The sequence below is a fragment of the Aethalodelphis obliquidens genome, unplaced genomic scaffold (assembly GCF_003676395.1).
Source record: "Aethalodelphis obliquidens isolate GAN/ISIS:26980383/991018 unplaced genomic scaffold, ASM367639v1 scaffold100, whole genome shotgun sequence".
NCBI classification, from domain to species: Eukaryota; Metazoa; Chordata; class Mammalia; order Artiodactyla; family Delphinidae; genus Aethalodelphis; species Aethalodelphis obliquidens.
Genome location: NW_020838044.1, coordinates 1,305,809 through 1,328,158, shown reverse-complemented (window position 1 = coordinate 1,328,158; position 22,350 = coordinate 1,305,809). Strand labels below are relative to the sequence as shown.

Genomic DNA, 22,350 nt, shown 5'->3' with positions numbered 1-22,350 from the left:
TATTAACTCCATTTGACAATGGGGGCATTAAGGCTTAAAATTAAGTAACTTGCCCAAATCACATAGCTAGCTAGTATGTGGTAGAATGGAGATTCAAACCCAGGTCAGCTTCACTCCATGGCCTGTACTCGTAACCTTTACGCATTTTAAAAGATTACATTGATGCCAGCTAAGATGGTAAATTACAATGAAAGCTTTGCTATCATTAACTCACAAACAGCACTAATCATTAAACAGTGAATAATAGTGCTGGGAAAAATCATTGTTAATATCAGTATCTTCTATACTTCATTTTAAAAAGTAATAAATTCTCTGGATTATTATTTGGAGCAGTAAGAGATAACTACAACTCAGACAAACATTTCTTATTTATTTACTTCCAGCAGACAAAGGTAAACTACATAGAATAGATCTTTAGAATTTTTTTTAGTTAACCATTCACTCATTTAAATAAACCTTGAGATAGTATGGTATAGTGATTAAGAGCACAGCCTCTGGAATCAGGTAGATCTGGGTGTGAATCCAGCCTTGACCACTTTCTCTCTTTTTTTTTTTTTTTAATTTTTTGGCCACGCCACGCAGCTTATGGGATTTTAGTTCCCTGACCAGGGATCGAACGTGGGCCCTCGGCAGTGACAGCATGGAGTCCTAACCACTGAACCTCCAGAGAATTCCCAGCCTTGACCACTTTCTTGTTGTACAACTTTGGACAAATTGCTTAACTTGTTAATATCTCAGTATTCTCATTAAAAAACAAACAAAAATATATATTTAATCAGAACCTCTGCCCTACAAGATTACTGTAAAGATTAAATGTAATAATACCATGAACACTTATCACAGTGCCTGGCACTTAGTAAGCCCTCAATACATGTAAGTTATGAGTCTTCAGAAATATGAATAGGAAAAAGACTGTGCAATATAAGTGCTATATCAGGGCTTGGGGCTATGAAAGTATGTGAGAGGAAGAATCGCTTGACCTGAAGAGTGAGGAAAGACTTCAAAAAGGAGGTGACACTCTCTCAGGTCCTTGAATGAAGAAAAGGTATCAAGCATTTCCAAGGTGTATAATTTCTGAGGCAGAAAGAATGGAAAGGACAAGTTTGGTTTTTGTGGATTTTCCTTTTTATCACTGAAATCATGAAGGACTAAAGGGATATTAACTAATATAATGATCGTTTATCTTTCCTCATTCAACAAACATTTATTGACTACCTACTATACTATGTATACCGAGCCATTATCTTCATAACTACAACCAGGACAACAGATTTCACTAGTCCTCCAAACCAAAAACTAGTAACTTTTTAAAGTTCTGAACCAACATTACATCTAATCTTACACCCTCCATTCTAGCCAAGTTGTTTGTGAATTTTGCCTTTTTCTCTATGCCTCTGCCCAAAGAACCCTGTTATCCAAGAAAAAAACTCCCTCTTCTGTTATACTCATTCTTCAAGCTCAAGGGCCTCTTCCTCTAGGATGCCTTCCAAGACTCCAGTTACAGTAAGATTAAGCCCCAGCCTATGTTCCCACTACATTTCATGTATCCTTCTCTCATTCCTCTTACTACATGCATTGTAATTGGTGGTTTCCTTGCCCATCTCCTCTTCTAAACTATCAACAGTTCCTTCTTTTTATTTTTCAGCTACTGTAATATGGCTTCGTAGCCCTGTGGCACCACCTCTGGCAGTCTACTCAAGCTCTTCACTCTCCAACCCAAGCTCAAATGCTAGAATTCCCTAGGTTCTAATCTTAGTCTTAGATTACTTTATATTACCTTGATAAGACAGCAATAGCTATCATTCATTAAACTCCTATTATATGCCAAACACAAGCTAATCTGCCTAACCTTCATACCAACCAAGTAAGGTACATATCATCTGATCCATTTTATAGATGAAAATACAACTCAGAGTAAATAATATGTCCAAGAACACAAAGCTGGTGATAACAGGAAAAATTATGTTTATTAACTGTTTACTCAGTTGCAAGCACTATTCTAAAAACTTTTTATGTATTAACTCATTTAATCCTCTATTTTATAATATAGGTATTCTCTTATTATCCCCATTTTATAGGTAAGAAAACTTAGGCACAGAGAAGTTACATCATTTGCTAATTGACATATCTATGAATTAAATGGCATAGCCAGGATATAGACAAAGTGCTTATTTCAAAACCCTTATCTTCTCCTCTAAGCCACACTGTCTATTAAGACTTCTACTACCACTTATATCAGTGATTCCCAAATCAAAATTGGGGATCTGTGTTAATGATTCTCAAATCAATACTGGAAAATGAATGAACAACAGTTTCCTTGGTTTAGAAAGAAATAAGACAGACTTTATGCATAACCACTATTTATCTTTTATATGTTACCTTTATTAGGCTCTTCTCATCAATCTTGTAGTAGTTTTCAAGTTTTTTTTCAACAAGCTGAGCAAGCTTACTGGCATTATCCAGAGGTTTACTAGAAATGGAAAAAATGTTCGAACAATTATCTTTCTTTCAAGACACACTTTACAATATCAAGTTGAATTCTAAAATTAAGCCATAAATTTATTAATTTAAAAGATTTTATAAACATGGAGAAGTTCAGATAATACATCAAATATAATGCTATATCAATTTGTCTGGATTTTATCAATGTAAACCTTATTATATGTGCTTCAGAGTTTTTTTCATATGAAGGAAATATTATAAATAAAACCGCAGCTCCTTTATTCCCCTCCCAATTCTCGGTCTTCTCCCCCACCCCTAGCTACCCCCACTCCAAGGCAATACTATCATGAATTTGATGTGTATTCTTCCTGTCATTACTATTATACATATGTTTACTGTTTTATATGTGTTTTAACTGTATGTTTTTACTGTTATATATATGTGTGAGATCTATGTTGACACATATCAAATTTAATCATTTTAGTTCAATATAGTATTCCATCATATGATTTATACTGGATTCTATACATTCATTCCCCTAAAGATGGATATTTAAGTCATTCTCAATTTTATACCATTGCAAACAACATTGAAACAAATATCTTTGTACATACATCTCCATGTACATGTTTCTCTAGATATATTATTTCTAGAAGTATAATTGCTAGATTATATGGTATGTACATTTTCAACTTTTCCAAATATTACCATATTACTCTCCAAATTACTTGACCAATTATCTCTCCCACTAGCAGTATGAGATCTCCCAACATGCTCTCTAACATTCAGTCAACTTTCCAATATAGTCTTTTGCATAAAATCTTATATACCACTGTCTTCTAAAATGATAAAATCATACTCTAAATTGTAACTTCATGACCAGTGACATTAGTATAATTTCTGAGTCTACAAGAAATTTTAAGAAAAGGCTCTTCAATTAGCAAACCAACCTCAAAAATGGAGGCTCTCCTTGTAAGGGGCTTCAAAGTGTTAAAGGACCTTTAGGTTTTATACCTCAAAAGTAAATAAAGAAGCAACTATAAAGAATAATTTATTACACATTTTGCTTTAAAATATTTTCAAAAGGAAATAATTTCATGTTAGAATTACACTTGAAAAGTCCATGAGGCATAAAAGAATACTTTGTGAAAGAACAGGTAGGATTCTAAAAGCCTGATTATTTAACTATTACAATAACTCCAAACAGGTCCAAAGGTGAGCTATTAAATTATAAATTGGCCTCAGTTATCCCTCAGTATCCACAGGGGATTGGCTCCAGGACCTCACTCAGATTTCAAAATCTATGGATGCGTAAGCCCCTTTTATAAAATGGCGTAGTATTTGCATATAAACTATGCATATCCCCCACATACTTTAAATCACCTCTAGATTACTTATAACACTAATACAGTGTAAATGCTATGTAAATAGTCATAAATACAATGTAAATGTTATGTAAATAGTTCTCTGCATGTAGCAAATTCAAGTTTTGCTTTCTGGAACTTCCTGGAATTTTGTTTTCTTAATATTTTCAATCCACGATTGGTTGAATCTGAGGATGCCGAACCTGTGGATACATATGGCCGACTATATTACATACTCATTTCCCTGAACAGAGCCAAACACCAAGAGTAGAAGCTTTAACAGAGACTGAACTCTAGCAGGAGATAAACCACTTAGTTCAGAATGTAATTAGCATATCACCTATAAGAAAAAGAATGTTTCCAACACCTGAGGTATGAGTGAAGAGCCTGTTTGGTCACATCTGAATTAAGGAGATTTACTATATACTTTCTAAGTAATTAACAGAAAATTTTTTAAATGGTCAAGAATAATGAAACTTAAATATAAAGTACTACATGGATTTGAAATTAAACAATTCATCCAACTACCTTGACAAATGTCAATGTTTAAGTTAAAGAAACTTTTAAAACAGAAACAAGTGACATAACTTATTAGTAGTAGTACAGTATATTTACGTCTACTAGTTTATTAGTGTCATACACTATTTTGAGTTCTTTACAGATATTAACTCATTTAATTCTAAAAACAACCTTATAAGGTGAGTACTATGATTGTTCCCATTTCATAGATAAAGAAACTGAGAGCAGAAGGATCACACAGCCAGTAAGTAGCAGAGATTAAAATCCAAGCTGTCTGGCTACACAGAACAACATGAATGTCTAAGAACATAATACTGAACAAAGCCAGAAATGAAAAACATCAAGCTCAAAATCAGGCAAAACTAAAATATGTGTTAGAAGTCAAGATAGTAGTTATCTCTGGGGAGGAGACAGGGGGTGATGACTAGAGGGGATCATGAGGGGGGCCTCTGAGACACTGTTAGTATTCTATTTCTTGACCTTGGTGAAATTAGATAGGTATTTCACTTTGGAATGATTTATCAAGCCATATAAATATAATTTATGCACTTTACAGTAAACTTTACTTTTAATAAGAAACAAATAAATAAAGGTACATAGTACTAAAGTCAAACTTTAACTTTTAAAAAACTCCAAAAATCGGGCTTCCCTGGTGGCGCAGCGGGTAAGAATCCACCTGCCAATGCAGGGGACACGGGTCCGAGCCCTGGTCCAGGAAGATGCCACATGCCGCAGAGCAACTAAGCCTGCGCTCCAGAGCTTGCGAGCCACAACTACTGAGCCCACGTGCCACAACTACTGAAGCCTGCACGCCAAGAGCCGGTGCTCCGCAACAAGAGAAGCCAGCACAATGAGAAGCCCGCGCACCACAACGAGGAGCAGCCCCCGCTCGCCGCAACTAGAGAAAGCCTGTGCGCAGCAATGAAGACCCAATGCAGCCAAAAATAAAATAAAAGCTGTGACAAAGTGAGAGAGAGGCATAGACATATATACACTACCAAACATAAAATAGATAGCTAGTGGGAAGCAGCCGCATAGCACAGGGAGATCAGCTCGGTGCTTTGTGCCCACCTAGAGGGGTGGGATAGGGAGGGTGTGAGGGAGGGAGACGCAAGAGGGAAGAGATATGGAAACATATGTATATGTACAACTGATTCACTTTGTTATAAAGCAGAAACTAACACACCATTGTAATGCAATTATACTCCAATAAAGATGTAAAAAAACAAAAAACAAAAAAAACCTCCAAAAATCTATTTAAAATGGCTACTGGAATTAAATACCATAGATATTTAGATACTATAACCAGTATCCAGATATTATGACTATTTAAATTTGGTGGAAATACAATAAAACATTAAATGTAAGATGGTATTCCCCATAGGACAACAAAGACATTCTTCTAAGCATTCCTTAAACTCATGAAAAATATACATGTAAACCATACCAAATTTAAGCTCTGAAATTCAGTAATAGAGGATATTAGTTACTCTGAAATTTAAGCCTTAAACTTTAAATCTCCTATATGTACAGCATAATTTTATAAAGAAAATAAATTCTGCAAACCAACACACAAAAGCACAGAGACATTACTTACCTGTACACCAAAGAGCAAATAGATAGCATAACATATAAAGGCACCACTGAGTGTCTTACCTTTTATATCTTACTCCAGGATTTTCATCCAGGGTAGCACATACTGTAACTATCTGCTCAGCCATCGCTTCCATGATGATATCTTTTCCATTTGCATTACTAGGGTCTGGAGTGTAACAGTAATAGAATGCATCTGGTACATCAAGAGTATATACCTAAGTTAGGCCAAAAAAAGTCACACTGTCAATTTAGAAACTTGACTAAAAATATCTATCTAGAAAAACACAGCTATTCCTTGGGATTCTAAAAAAAAATACTTGCACCAACCATGCTGTTTCCTGAAACAACTGTGTCTTTGCCTTAATCAAATCTCATATTCTCTGTCATCTTGATTTCATCCTTTATTTCTTTTCTCACTCTCCTTTCCTGCTTAGTCTACCTCTCTCCTTCAATTCTTGTTTCATATAAAGATTGTACTCTTTGATTTTCTCTACCTGTGCAGCAGATGAAGAAATCTGAGGTAGTCAAATAAAAATAAAAATCTAAAACCTGGCACAAAGAAATAAAACAAAGCCAAAATTGGTCTATATATTTGACATACATTAAAATCTTAACCCATTAGAGAATAACCTAGAAATTTTCCAAAGTTGATATATATTTCAACTCTTTAGCTTATACTCTTAATGTCCTTAAAATAGAGACATACTTCCCCCAAAGACACAGCATTGTGCCAGACATAGTACTGGTCTTACGATATATACAGTGAAACCTCACAGACATTTTTCAACTAACAAAAGCATTTACTTACATGCAAAGAATTGGATTAGAGATTTACTATTATTGTGTTACTTGAAGAATACAAAAGAAAAAGCTCTCTAATTGGAGTTGAGATTTTCCCATTAAATTAATTTTAATCTTGTTTTTTAAACAATGATAGTAATCCCCCTTAGCCTAGGATAATGTATTGAGTGTAAAAGTAGACATGTAATAAACATTATAGGTTAACTAATGAATTATGAAAAAACTTCCCTGCATTTCCTTTCACACAAAGTAATTCGTTTCTCTGAACATAACCCATCACTAACAGCAGCAGCCTGAACACAGACTGAGATTTAGCTGACGCTACCACTTATGTCTGTGTTGCTGTATTAACAAAGTCTTAGTTGCTGTATTAACTGCCAACAAGCACCCTACAGCTGGACTGTGGCTTTCTCATAGCATTCTACCCCATTGCAGTAGATAGTATCTGTTCAAAAATATTTATTGCCCTCCTTACAGGGCCTCTCCCTATGGGAGTATACTTCCCACTCATTGATATCAGGCTTGCTATGGTCACTGGAATGTGAGTAGAAGTGACATGTGCCACTTCCCTACAGAAGCTTTAAAAGCCATTGTATGGCTCCACCATTTCTCTTTTCCCTCTGCTATGTCCCAGACAGGGGCTACTCCTTCAGCCTAAGTCCCAGAATGAAGAGGATGTAGAGCAAAGCCCCAGTCAAACCAAAATGGACACTAACGTGAAGGAGAAATAAACTTTGTTGTTGTAATGCACTGTGATTTGGGGAGTTGTTACCACAGCTTAAATTAATCTTAGCTATTATCTAATACTCTAATGAACCAAATACAATTTTGGAGCTGGTTTTCATTCTATACTCACATCTTCCTTTTCCTTCCTTCTCCTTCCCCCACTTTCCATCACCACCATGACATGTTCCTTTAGACTATTACTAAATGCTTTCTTCATCTCTATGACCCACAATCAGCTCCTTAAATATAGGAACTCTCCCCCCACAACCTCCCTCTACTTTTCTTCCTAAATTATAGCCAGCTTAGCTCTGTTTCTACCTAGATACAATCTAGCACCCTCTCCACTAACTATACCAGACTTTTTGTACTCCCTGAGGTCAACTGTAAACAAACTCCCTTATATTCTTTAATGCTTTCCATCTAATTGCCCTAATGTATATGTGACAGCATTAATTACCTTAAACCCTTTGAAAGGGAAAGAGAGCTTTCTTTAATCCCTTTGACTCATGGATTCAGGAGGAGTCAACTACTCTCCTCTCTATGAAACTTCGAAATATGATGAATGTCCAACTTCTCTTCTTCGGAAGACTATCATTTCTGACTTTACCAATTTCTCCTCAACGATCACCCAACTTCTACTTTTCCTTAAAGACTTTAGGACTTTTCTGTACCAGCCCATTTTCTGCTATCACTCTTGATGGAACCTGGTGCCTCCTACAACCTGGTCCCAACCTACCTACAGACACAGCCTTATCTATCATACCATCACCCATTATAATCCTTATTCCTGCTGCTCCCCTGCACTTTCCTGCTTCTGTATCTTTGCACTCACGCTATTCTCACTTCTTAGAATATTTCCTCCCTCTTCATTACTACCTTACGAAATTCTATTTTTCAAGTGTTTTCTCATTTTCCTAGTAAGAATTAATCTCCTCTTTTGGCAGACTATGAGCTGCCTCCTAAAAAACCATTGTTCCCTTACTTTTCAGTAATCATACCAATTATTTGGGGTAAGCAGCCATACGCTCAGCTAAAAGACTACATTTCCATTTTCCATGCACTTGGGGATTGCCATGTGACTATATTTTAGCTAATAAGATATAAATGAAAATGTACTTTCTTCTTTCTCTCCTTCATCCTCCTTCCTCAAATGAGAACATAATAATTCTACAGACATCTTGGATCATGAGGGCCATCCCTAAGAGACCAGGCCCCTGACAATTTTGTACAGCCAGCATACCGGACTTATATAGCCCACTTCCTGACTTTTTGTATATTAGCAAGAAATAAATTTCCAACTTGGTTAAACACTGAAAGTTTAAGTTGTCCTGTTATATGCAGTTGAACCTAATCTTAACTGATATTGTTTTGAAGATGCGTAATACTTTGTATCTCTTTCACAGCTCTCGGATGAGGTGGGGCACATATCTTGATCATCTTTCCATAGCATACTCTTTGCATCTAGAAGACAATGTCCACAGCACATGCTCTTGATAAACGCTCACATAGGCCTTTGCTTACAGCTCAAAGCAGTTAGCAGTATTTCATTTATATCTTCACTTGCAAACAAACAAAAGGTCACAATACAAAACTGAGAAAATTACAATTTTCACTGTAATTTCCCCATAACAGTTAAATTTATTAAGTAAACTCCCTTAAGATATTTATCAAGGAAGTAAATTAAAAGAAAAAACTTTTTAGGGAAAAAACATAGCCAACAGATAGGAGCTTAAATAATCATAACATTTTGCAAAGACTGGTAAGTAGAAGAGTCTCATGAGATTTGTCTATACACACAAAGACAAGTTATTTCCATCAGCCATCAAATTAGTCAGATATATACACAAACCTCTCCTCCATATACAGCAATTATTGAAATTTACTGAATTCTGAGGCTAAAACCGTATTTATCTTCTGTGCGGCAAGATGCTCTGGACACATTTGTAATATTTTTCACACCGCTATTTAATCCCACAACATTTTAGGATGCCCATTTTCACTCTACACTGAACTTACATATCATATGAAAAAGAATAAATCTAAAGGTAACCTTTGGAAAACAGTTTAATGTTAAGCAGATATCTTAAAATTTTACAAACTTGATTATGGTCTTTCTTTGTCAAAAACAGCAACAGCTTAGGGACTTCCCTGGTGGTCCAGTTGTAAAGAATCTGCCTTCTGATGCAGGGGACGCAGGTTTGATCTCTGGTCGGGGAACTAAGATCCCACATGCCACGGGGCAACTAAGCCCACACGCCACAACTAGAGAAGAGAAAACCTGCATGCCACAACTAGAGAGAGAAAAACCCACATGCCACAACTAGAGAGAAGCCCGGGCACCGCAAAGAAAGATCACGTGTGCCTCAACGAAGATTCCGTGTGCCACAACCAAGACCCGACGCAGCCAAATAAATAAATAATATTAAAACACACACACACACACAAAAAAACCCAAAAAACCCAGCAACAGCTTAAAAGAAAAATTCATTATCCAGGACCATTCTATTTCTTAAAATATTGACCTTAGAGTTCCAAACAACAGTAAACTATTTCAATTCTATGAAATGTTGGAATCCAAACACAGAGAACAGAGCTAAACAATGCACCAGCTGTGTGATTACGGCAAGTTACTTAACCTCTTTGATTCCCCCATCTTTAAAATGTAGATAGAATTATCATCTGTTCATAGGGCTATTGTGAAGATTACTTGCATACATTTATGTAAAGCATTTAGGAAAGTGACACAGAGAAAGTACTATGTGTTTGCAATTATTAATTGAAGGCTCATTAACTATTCCAAAGGCAAAACAAATCTACAAAAATCCTTCATTTTATAAATTAAATAATAGTTTATATAACATTATGTAAAAAGTTTACTAAAGAACTTTGTTTTAATATCACAAATGGTTACAGAAGCGAAAAGTATTTATCTCTTTGGAGTCATTTAACAAACATTATGCTAAAAATCTTCTGGTTTCATAATCTGATAGGTCTGTAAACCTTGACACACACAGGACTTAGCGGGAGATACGAAATTTAAGTCCACTTTCATTATTAATGTTATATTCCAATTTAGTACTCATGCTCCTCCCTTCATCAGAGGAAATATTTATTTGTGGATTGTTCAAACTTCACCAAATATATAATATATAAAACATCTTTAGGATAAACCTTATTAACAAATAAGTTCATAAAACTGAATTTTAAAATCCATTATAAACTAAACTTAAAAATAAAAGGCATTTGGGTCTTCTGAGCACAAGCTGCCCATTCACCTTGCTTGACCCTTGTAACAAACCTTTCTCTGCTCAAAAAAAAAATTGTTTTAATAAAAAATAAATTAAAAAAATAAAAATAGAAAGTACCTGAGATTCAAGTGGAATGAAGGAAATATTTATTTCTTTACATCTTCTTATTGTCTTGGAGCAAGAAGCCTTAATTTTGTTAAAGAGACTATCAGGGCAAACTGAGAGGGAAAAAAACAAAATCAAAGCATATAGCTGCATTTAAATTTTCCTTCTTTTGAGTAAATCATTCCAACATCCAAGATATTTATTTTTTATATATAATTACTGACTTTCACAAAGTAATTTTACTATGAGGACAGAAATAATATGTAAATACTGTTTTTTCACTTTATAGAACAGATGCATTCTAGTAATGAGGGCTGTAATAGAAATTCCACTTTCCCCATTCATATCCACCGTAACCTAAGATATATTTCCTTAGAGAGCTGCTAATACAGCAAACTAAAATTGTTAGGAAGGAAAATCAAGTCCAAACTAAGGACTTAATAAACTTTCACAGGACTTTCAGAACTTCTTAGGAATTTATACTACTTTTCTAAATCTACCATTAAGAGCAGCCACACCACACAAATTTTTAATTTTTCCTTGAATTACAGGATATCCTTTAGTGTCAGGAAATTCTAAACCTCTAAACTAGTAAGTTCTGGACTTTAGAACCTTTCTTTTCCCCCCTCTTACCTAACTGCTTATATAGTTTCACTAAAACTAGGTTGGAGTATCAACCACTGGCTTCTGCTGTCTTTTAACATGTTGTTCTTTATCCTCAAAATGCCTTAAATTAAAAGAGGCTTCATACTCATTAAATTTTATCAATTCCATAAACATGAATTTCTGTATAATAAGGTTACTTAAATGACAAATACTTATGATATGGCCTTATAAAAATTGCAAGCTACTACTAGGTATGAGCTAAATAAAAATTTACAGGAAAAATAAAAATTTACAGGAAAAATAATATAGAAAGCTGCTTTTTATTTGAATGTACAGCATAGAAAAAGAAATGTGATAGGTTTTCTCGCTTAATATTAGCAAACAGATGGCAGTTTCTTCAGTGCATCTCCCAAAGCGTCTTATTTTTTTATTATATAATCAAATCCCCAGTTGAAACTTTTATTTAAAGAAGAATTCTTCCTGTTATTGGCACAGAATTTGAGGGATAGCCCTCTCCATCAACCCCCTCACCCCTGTACACCAGCAAAAATGACTATCTTTTGAAACTAGTTTGGAATGATTTAATTTTCTATCACCTTACCATGAATTAGCATAGAAATAATCTTATATTTTTAGATTCCTTCTAACCTAATTAGAACAAACAATAAATAGAAAGCACTAGTACTAAAATAGCATTACAAGAAATACTTCATAATTAATAGGATTTGAAATAATGAAGCAATAACTTTTACAAAGCTACTTACAGTCAGTGAAGTAGATATACGCTGCTTTGTATTTGTTCTCCGATTTACTTCCGAAATCACGTAAAAAACAGTCTACAGACTTAAAAAAGGTTAGATGTTAATATACATTTTATCAAATACTAAGTTAAATATGCTATCTTTTGAAATAACTAAGATTATTTTGATGATAAAGTAAAACCTTAACTGTCAAAAGATTAATTTATAAACTGATTTTTTAAGATGCTATGTTGTCTAGCCAGTTATAGCTAGAAGCATAGTAAGTAGTAGGGTAAAATGTATGAATAGAGTGCTGTTTTGGTGACGAGGAGCTCTAGGAATGGTCAAGTGACTGAGAAGCTGAAGCAACATAAAAGACAAGACCACTGGAAGATAACAGATCAAGGAATTGAGAAATCAATGAACGTACTGAAAGTATTACCTACAGGGAAAATGAAACCATCCAGACTATGACTGGTGAACTGTTGAACAGACTGACAGTGAGCTAGGAGCTAAAATTGTCAAGGGGGATTAGAAAGAAAAAGCCAAAGGCTGGCAGACTGCGAAGAGGAGGGAGAGCAGGTAATATAGTCTAATAGTATTTGCCTCTATGCTGGTAGTTTTAAAGATACAGTAGCCTGAAAGCAAAAATGAAGAACAAACAATTTAATTCTCTCTCATCCATCTGTTCCTTTTTCTCCTCCTGCAACTCCTAGAACTAGTATATTTCTGTTAGAGCTCATGAATCTATCCTGCAAGTCTCTTATCCTTCCCCTCATGATTTCAATGATTGTTTTTTTGCTTTGAGATACTCCATTTTATCTTTTAGACTATTAATTCAAATTTCCATAGTGATTATCCTCTTCAATTAACTCTTTAACTGAGAAAATACACTTCTGAGCTTCAGAAAGTTTATGTGCTATACCAGACTTTTCTTAAGTGTACTGTTTTTCTGTTCTGGTTATCATTCTTCCCTCCAAGCCCCTATACGTTGCTAGACGTGCCCTTTTTTTCATTCTTACTAAACTGTCTCTCTCTGGCCACCTGACCTACTTAGATGTGTGGTTGCTTCTCTTTGTCAGCTCATTTGAAGCTTAGGTTTAGTTGTTGGAGTATCCTAAATAGAGGCAGTACCATAAGAAGAGGATGGCGAAGAGGAAGGCAAAGAAGTTTCTCCTCCTGAGGGCTGTAAGTATAAAAGCAAAAATCCACCCAACTGACCTTTCCCCTAGGGTTCACAGATCTCATACATAAACTCTTCCTGAAATCTGTCATTTTATGACCCTTGCTTGGGAACTCTCTGATGCTGGTCTCCACGTGCTCACCCAGCCCCTGAGGAAGGAAATCTCACACCAAGTTTCTCTACAAGTACCCAAGGAGCCCAAGGCCTCACATACACCCAGAGGCCTATAGAACCCAAGAGCTAATTGATTCAGGACAGGAAGAGAAACTGGAGTTGGTTGTGGTAGATAAAGGAGTCACATTCAGGTATCATTTTCTTTAAATCCTTTGATACTTTATTGAATACATAATTTTGTATCCTGCTTTTGTCACTCACATTAAAAATTAACATTTATACAGATCATTAAAATTTTCTAGAAACCTCATTTTCTATGGCCACATGGTATTTCATACCAGTATTTGTTAATGCTAAGAATTTATCTGGATATCTTTATTGCTTTTGAAATTTAGCTTGACAATTTATTTGATTTTTTTTTTACAATAAACTCCAAGATTCAGAACATTTCAAGGTTCTTGATACAGTGAATTATTTTCCAAAAAGGCTATATTAATCTATACTCCCACTAGCAGTATATAGTAGTTTCTACTCCATTAACCATTGATAATGGGTATTGACAGCTAGAATAGGATACATAGATAAATAAATAAATGTCTACATATACACACTTTTTTTTAATCCCTCTGCCTATTTAGTAGGTGAAAATGGTGCTTCTTTCATTTTTTCCGATCATGAATTTTATCTTATAAAATTATATTATGGATAAGATATAAAACGTCATTAAAATCCACCAGCAGCCAATATGTAGAGACCATATAGTAAATGTCTGGGTTTTTCCCTACTGTCTGCTCTGCTAGAGTTAGAAGAAATGAAATTGGAATTGCCAAATTAAAATTCTTATTCTAAGAATAAGCCAAAGGATGTGTTGGAAAATGCATTCTCAGATACTATACAGAATAAAGGAATTTGATACTTTATATGGCTCTACAGTTTTGGCTTTAAGTATGAATTAAATCATGGTTAGATTATAAAGAAATACCTTTCCCATAAAAAATATATATACACATACATATACGCATATATACATACATATATGTGTGTACACCCATACATATATGTATACTATAGGGAAGTCACTAAGATAAATGAAAGATTAATCCAAGACCATTTCTTTTACATACATTTCCATCCTCCTAAAAATTATGGTTGAATAGAAACTGCATGGGTACAAATTATTGAAAGAAACTCTATCATTTTATATAATTAAATTCTGCTTTAATAGACAGGGAGAAAGGAATTCTTTCACTTAAATATTCTCATTGAGAAGAATGCAAATGAAACAATCTTCTAACACAGGGAGACTCTCCTAAGCATCTAATAAAGGACATTTTATTACTTTGAATTTTCTAAGAGAAAATCATGTCAATGGTGAAAATTTTGAAGAACATACTTTTTAAAGATTCAAAACACTCACCTTTGATGTTGGAGAGATAAAATAAAGAGCTTTCATTTGTCTGACAGGTTCTCGATTCTTATAAATATTCTCCACAACTAACCAAAAAAAAAAAGTCATTTTATATAACCAAATATTTATAAACTTGAAACAATTTTTAAATGAAATTCACTGTACTTCTTTATTTATAATAATATAGAAACACAATTGTATATCCTGGGCTTAACGTTTTCTTTGTCTTCACTTGAAAAATTAAAAAGTCCTGAAAATGTGTCTTCCCTAAACTCTGGGCTAAGTGTTCATCATGAGAAAAAAAGATAAAGCAGCTATTTGATAGCTAGGTCTACCAGCATAAGCAATCAACATGCCATGAAGAAACCAAGAAATGCATTTAAAATTAAAATATGTATTTCTTTGGGCTTCCCTGGTGGCGCAGTGGTTGAGAGTCCACCTGCCGATGCAGGGGACACGAGTTCGTGCCCCGGTCTGGGAAGATCCCACATGCCGTGGAGCGGCTAGGCCCGTGAGCCATGGCCGCTGGGCCTGCGCGTCTGGAGCCTGTGCTCCGCAACGGGAGAGGCCACAATAGTGAGAGGCCCGTGTATCGAAAAAAAAAAATGTATTTCTTTAAAAAAATATTCTACTATAATAATAGAAAATATAATATCAGAAATCAGGCTAAGCATGAATTATCTGTTAAACCTCATAATAACCCTTTATGTATTTTACAAATGAGGTAACTGAGGCTTAAAAAAGTTAAGAAACTTATCCAAGTTACACAGTAAGAAAGAAGAGACAGGATTCCAACCCACATCTGTCCAACTCTAGAGTCTAAGTTTTCAACTGCTATAACATTCTTTAAATAAATTGCCAATTAACTCTTTTTCTTTTAAAACCACACATTAATATAAATCATTTTTCAACAATGAAGTATCACCATAATTTAATCAATTATATTTTTATTATTGAAATTAAGAACTTTATAAATAACTAATATAAAACAAAGTGAATTTAAAACTAGTAAGCCCTAAATTGTCAAATTAACTATGAAGGCTATATTAAAACAATACTAACTTAAAGTATCATTCTACAAATCAAGAGAACCATCTTTCAAGATTCACGCTGGCAAAGGGCCTAGAAAGAATTTAAAACATTAATCTGACATGCAAGGAAGGCTACTGTTGGACTTCTCTTTTAAATACGATGATTCATTTTCTCATCCCTAAATTTATACTAGTATAGTATAGGTTTATCATAGCTTCTGTTAGAGAGGATATCAAATAAGATTTCTGAGGAAATAGTTAATTTTATTTTTATCTCCACTCCCAACAATTGTAATTTCACCTTTAAAAGATTATGGTTAAATCTGTGTTAATTTACTTTTATTGCTTAGTGCCCAAAATAAAGTGTCTTACAGTCATCTTATGCTGTACATACTATGTATTATGTTTGGAGAGTAACGTACATGTTAAAATGTTGTAATATGATTTAGAACACAGACTTTGAAAAGATTCTGAAATGTCTGGTTATCAATAGCAGAAAGTGCCACTTCTTCAATTCACTGAAAAGTGGATATCTATTAAATGATAAAAAAAGAAAGGTTTTTATGATTATTCCTATAATAGTGACAAAGGAATAATCTAATTCCAAGTCTATTTTTTTTTAAAGGTTTTTACTTGACTTTAGTGGAGACACTGAGGTAGAATCACACGTGTATTTTTTTTCTCATGGTTTTTAAAAGTTCCAAGACACACTGAATATTTTCACAAATGACCTGAACGCAGACAGAAAGTCTGATCACTGAACGGCCAATGCAGGTGAGCTGATGTGGAACTCAAAAGAAATGTGCCATGTTCAAGTTAGTAGATATGATTATGATTAAATCAGAGCAAACCTAGGTGACTGGAGGATATTGAGAACAATCCACAGCAATACGCTCCATGATATACAGTCCTATATAATACTTCCCAAAAAAGGCTTCTGTGGTCAAATAAGTTTAGAAAACTGAATACTATACCTATTCACAGGGGATCCACATTATCTGCTAGCATATAAAAAACTCCAAAAAAGTCCTAAAGAAAACTGTTAGCTTTGTTAATGCAGTTTCCCAAACTAACGTGGCCACAGAGTCCTTTCCTTGAACAATATCAATCAACACTGAACACACAGTAAGAAACAATGGTCTATAAAAATTCAATAAAAACCTCCTTACAGTGCAAAATGGTTCTGTAGCTTCATAGTGCTGTACACATATTATCAAATGGTTCTCTAACTGCACATCAGAGAGACTCTGGGAATGTAACAAAACTTAAGTAGCTTAATCAATATTACACTTATCTAGTTAGTAGAAAAATCAAGGCTTTAATCTTCTAATTTCTAGTTCAGAGCTTAATTTTCTACTGAAGGTCATAAAGACCACAAACTGAATATGTAATCAACAATAAAAGATTATTTTATTAATAAATATCAAAAAGTAAACATTGCTAAATTTTTTAGGTAATCCTCTCATTCTACCCAATGCTCACACTTTCTTGAATACTGGGTGTACTTTTGAACCTCACAAGTTAGGAGTGACAGAGGATACAGATATTATACTAGAATCCAAAATATAAAAGAATTATATTTGACTTTGAGTCCCAGTTTTCACTTTACAAATCGGGGTATTAATATCTGTCTTTAAAGGGCTGTTATGAAGGCAAATTTAAATAGATGAGTTAAAGGATGATGAGTTATATAGATGATGATATGATTATGAATGGTACAAGATATTGGTATTCTCTCCAAAATGTAAGAGAAATTAAAAACTCGTTAACACAATCCTGCCCAGTGGAAGACAGCAACTGTGGTAGTGTGATTTTTTTCCCATAATCCCACACTAAAGCTGATTTAAATTTACAATTAATAGTCTCATTTTTAGGTAATAAAGAGAAACGTATACACTTGTAAATATGTACAAAAGTTGATTTTATGACATAAATCTTACTATTCATTTAAAAACAATACATGAAAACCACAAACATTCATCAAAATACTAAGGTAAACCTAGTGCATCAGCATACAAAACTGTAACAAATACGTAAGAATAAAAAATTTGAAGAACAAACTCAATAAGGCAACTTAGTCTTGGTTAGGGGTGCTTAATTATATGTCTCAGCTGAGGGAAAAAACTCTGACTTACAGAGGTTATTCTGAAGATTCACAAAGAAAAGAATGTCCAGTGTAATTATTACGGCTAGAATTACTAAAAAAATAAAACATAACCCCCTGAGAAACACAATTACTAAAATTTATTAATACTTCAAACTCTCCCAATCATAATAAGAAAAGTTTTTCGTGATGAGTATTTGTAACACTTACCAGTTATACCCTCTGCTAGAAGATCTGTCATTTTGCAACACGATGCCAAAAGCTTAGTAGTAAATTCATCTAGAAGCATTATCTTAAAATGAATATAAATTAAGAAATACTATCAGCATTTGACTGCTAAGAATTCACAAAAGACAGAATTTAATGCATTAAACCTACTCAAACTTATAAACTTTTTATAATATAAAATTAAAATATTAGGACAGTGGGCAAAATTATCTCAATTCATTTAACTTGCATGACCTAGAAATTTATTTCCTCAATGTACGGACACATGATATTATACATAAGTAAGCAAATAGAAATATTTTCATTTTGAAGCAGAGAACTTGCTCATTTTAAATGTATGTTAACATCAAATTTTCTTAAAATTATAAAATGCCACTTGTAGAATTATAATTGTTCTAGGCACCATTTTAAGCATTTTACATGGATTAATTCATTTAATATTTACAACTACCCTATGAGGTACTTCCATCCCCATTTTATCGATAAGGAAACAGAGGCACAGAGATGTCAAGTAATTTGTTCAAGAAGCCACAGCTAATAGGAGGTAAAGCTAGGATGTGAACACAAGCAGTATGGTTCTAGACTCTATACTTTTATAGAAGTATAATAAGTAAAATATATAGAAGTCTTCAATAAAGGCTTCTAGCTTCATGCAAATTCTATGTGAGTATGCAAATTCTACCTTCCATTCGCCTTCTTTCTTGCAGTCATCAAACACTGTTGCTTTTATCTCTGCAAAGAAAAAGGGAACTATTTAGGAATTTTAATCAACAGTCAGAATAACTACTCAAAAGGTCCAAGATGGCTGGGGAAATATCAACTGGAATTGCTCAGCTACATAAAAAGCACATTCACATGTTAAACTCGAAGTAAAAATCCAGTTCTCTTTAATACATAACCTATATGGTATATTTAAACTGTAATATATTTTTAATCTTTGAGAATAAGAATATTATTAAAAAGGCTAGGGACTTCCCTGGTGGCGCAGTGGTTAAGAATTCACCTGCCAATGGCAGGGGACACGGGTTTGAGCCCTGGTCTGGGAAGATCCCACATGCCGTCGAGCAAAAAAGCCCATGCGCCACAACTACTGAGCCTGCGCTCTAGAGCCCATGAGCCACAACTACTGAAGCCAGTGCACCTAAAGCTCGCTCTCCTTAACAAGAGAAGCCACCACAATGAGAAGCCTGCGCACCACAATGAAGAGTAGCCCCCACTCAACGCAACTAGAGAAAAGCCTGCGCGCAGCAGCAAAGACCCAACGCAGCCAAAAATAAATAAATTTTTAAAAAAGGCTAACATATTTAATTATATAAACATATCTGGAAAATATTTCTGAAAGTATTATCTCACTTGGTTTTTCCTATTTACTTAAATCCTAAGTAAACAAGATGAAAACAACAAACTGGGACTTCCCTGGTGGTCCAGTGGTTAAGACTCTGCACTTCCACTGTTATGGTGCAAGGTTCGATCCCTGGCTGGGGAACTAAGATCCCACATGCCACCATGGCCTGGACAAAACAAAAACAAAAAACCCACAGGAATAGCCCTAACTGGCCCATTGCTAAATTACATCTGACAATCAAAACTAGATAAGTAAGTTTCTTCCTGATTTACTACAATTTTCAAAAATGTGTCACAGCATTAGGATACAAATATTCAGAATTTATTTATAATCAGTAAATATTTACTAATGCATTCCTTGCAATGATTTTCAAAATTAATGTAAACATATATTTTAAATTACTAAATAAAATACACAGAGGCAATTCACACAAATACCTGTTATTCTACTTTGTAAGATAAAAATTTCCCACATTTAATGTTTTATTCTCAGTTAATTTTGAAAATTGTAGTAATGTAACACATAAAATAAAATTAAATGTAAATTACAGTAACTCTTGTTTTTCATTAATTCTTTTTTTTAAATTTATTTATTTTGTTTACTTTTATTTTTGGCTGTGTTGGGTCTTTGTTGCTGCAAGCGGGCTTTCTCTAGTTGCGGTGAGCTGGGGCTACTCTTCGTTGCAGTGCGCGGGCTTCTCATGGCGTTGGCTTCTTGTTGTGGAGCACGGGCTCAGTAGTTGTGGTGCATGGGCTTAGTTGCTCTGCGGCCTGTGGGATCTTCCCGGACCAGGGCTCGAACCTGTGTCCCCTGCACTGGCGGGTGGATTCTTAACAACTGGACCACCAGGGAAGCCCCATTAATTCTTGATAATGAGATACTTATATAATTCATTTAAACTTTTCTATTTCTTAATTTATATTTAAGTTAATGCTTTTGGAAATTTACCAACAAGTTTTTGGCACCATGTTAAAAAATGACATGTCCAAGCAGAGGGTATATTTAATAAGGGTTACTGACACTCATCATAAGAATTGTGATCTGAAAGGTTTTATTGTGATTGAGAGGTGTGGAAGCGTTAAGATATTAAGAGGCTTATATATGTTTCTGGGAAGATTATGATGTTATATAGATTTATGGCAAAAGCCTGAAGTATTTAACCATAATTTAAGCCTAAAGTAGTGGATTTTGGTATTCTACAGGCAAAGAGGAAGGATTTCCTCAAGTAGCACTGAGGCACTGAAACATTATGGTACTTCCCTTTCTAAACTTGCTTTATTCCTGTATACCTAAAACAAGCTGAAAATCAAAGACATTTTGCTAATTTTTGCCGAATTTATGTCTTTCTCTTAGAAATGAATGCTCATGGAATTTATGACGGAGCAGACTGAACAGCTCCCTAGCCGAACTCATTCCAGTCTTTACCACCTTAGCAACTGCACTGTCACATATGGCAGAAACTAGTCACATGTGGTTACTGAGCACTTGAAATGTGGTTAGCCTGAACTGGGATGTCCTGCAAGTATAAAATACACACCAGATTTCAAAGACTTGGTACAAAAAGAAATTTAAAATATCATTTTGTATGTTATTTACATGTTTCAATGATAACATTTTGGATAGATCAAGTTAAACAAAATATATTTTAAAAATTTCATGTTTTTTACCTTTTTTTTTTTGACTTGGCTATCAGAAAACTTTAAGTAACATATGTGGCTTGCCGTTATTTCTAACTAGAATCTGAGGATACCTTAGAATCTGAGGATACCAAGCCAGTGAGTGTTAGCATCTCAAAAATGATAAAGAGATAACTAGTTTTGTGGACAGAGATTAGGGCATCCATGAAAAGTGATGTGGTTACAGGTAAAATGTGTTTGGAGGAGTCAAAGGAAATCACATCAACTAATATGACAGAACTAAAAAGGTATTTCCTCTAATTATTAATGAGAATTATTTAACCTTATAATCCATTTCTCTTGCACCCTAAATATGGATACATCCCAAGAGTCAATTCTCTTACTTTTGCTCTGCTTGCTCTATACTCTTCCTCAGAGACCATACTCATCATCAAAGTATCTTCTAACAGATCTGTCCTTTAATTTTTCCCCCAACTTTATTGAGATATAATTAACACATAACATTTTGTAACTTTAAGGTATACAATGTGTTGATCTGATACACATATACTGCAATATAATTACCTCTGTAGTGTTAGTTTACACCTCCATCACCTCACATAATTACCATTTCTTTTTTGGGGTGAGAACGTTTAAGATCTACTCTCTTAGCAACTTGCAATTATATAGTACAGTACTGTTATCTATAATCACAATGCTGTGCATTAGATCCCCAGAACTTACTCATCTTCTAACTGGATGTTTGTACTCTTTGACTAACTTCTCCCTATTTCCCTCAACCCCCAGGAATCCTTCAATTTTCCACAAATCCTCAACTCTCCTTGGACTTCTTTCCATTACACAATACAGGTTTAAGCACCTATGTGACTCAAATTAAGATTAAATGCCCTAAAAACTGCTCTAGACTTCTCCATTTCTATGAGTTTTATTGTCATTTTCTTTTTTTTTTTGCGGTACGCGGGCCTCTCACTGTTGTGGCCTCTCCCGTTGCGGAGCACAGGCTCCGGACGCGCAGGCTCAGCAGCCATGGCTCACTGGCCCAGCCGCTCCGCAGCACGTGGGATCTTCCTGGACCGGGGCACGAACCCGTGTCCCCTGCATCGGCAGGCGGACTCTCAACCACTGCGCCACCAGGGAAGCCCTATTGTCATTT

At 34.6% G+C, this 22,350-nt stretch overlaps 1 protein-coding gene and 1 long non-coding RNA gene across 3 annotated transcripts in view; both read right to left on the bottom strand.

The window, feature by feature from the left end:
* Positions 1-22,350, bottom strand: part of STXBP3 (syntaxin binding protein 3) — a 54,542-nt gene that overhangs the window by 24,893 nt on the left and 7,299 nt on the right. For both annotated transcript variants that reach the window (XM_027096281.1, XM_027096282.1), the window contains exons 2-8: positions 18,898-18,947; positions 18,198-18,279; positions 14,862-14,938; positions 12,172-12,250; positions 10,814-10,914; positions 5,982-6,136; positions 2,380-2,470 (exon numbers count right to left, since the gene is read on the bottom strand). In XM_027096281.1, the coding sequence (XP_026952082.1) occupies positions 2,380-2,470; positions 5,982-6,136; positions 10,814-10,914; positions 12,172-12,250; positions 14,862-14,938; positions 18,198-18,279; positions 18,898-18,947 (635 nt within the window). The remainder of the gene's footprint in view (positions 1-2,379; positions 2,471-5,981; positions 6,137-10,813; positions 10,915-12,171; positions 12,251-14,861; positions 14,939-18,197; positions 18,280-18,897; positions 18,948-22,350) is intronic.
* Positions 7,249-9,683, bottom strand: LOC113614622 (uncharacterized). The gene is made up of 2 exons (XR_003430695.1): positions 9,548-9,683; positions 7,249-8,909 (listed from the first exon to the last, which is right to left on the bottom strand). It is a non-coding gene; the product is annotated as an uncharacterized LOC113614622 (long non-coding RNA).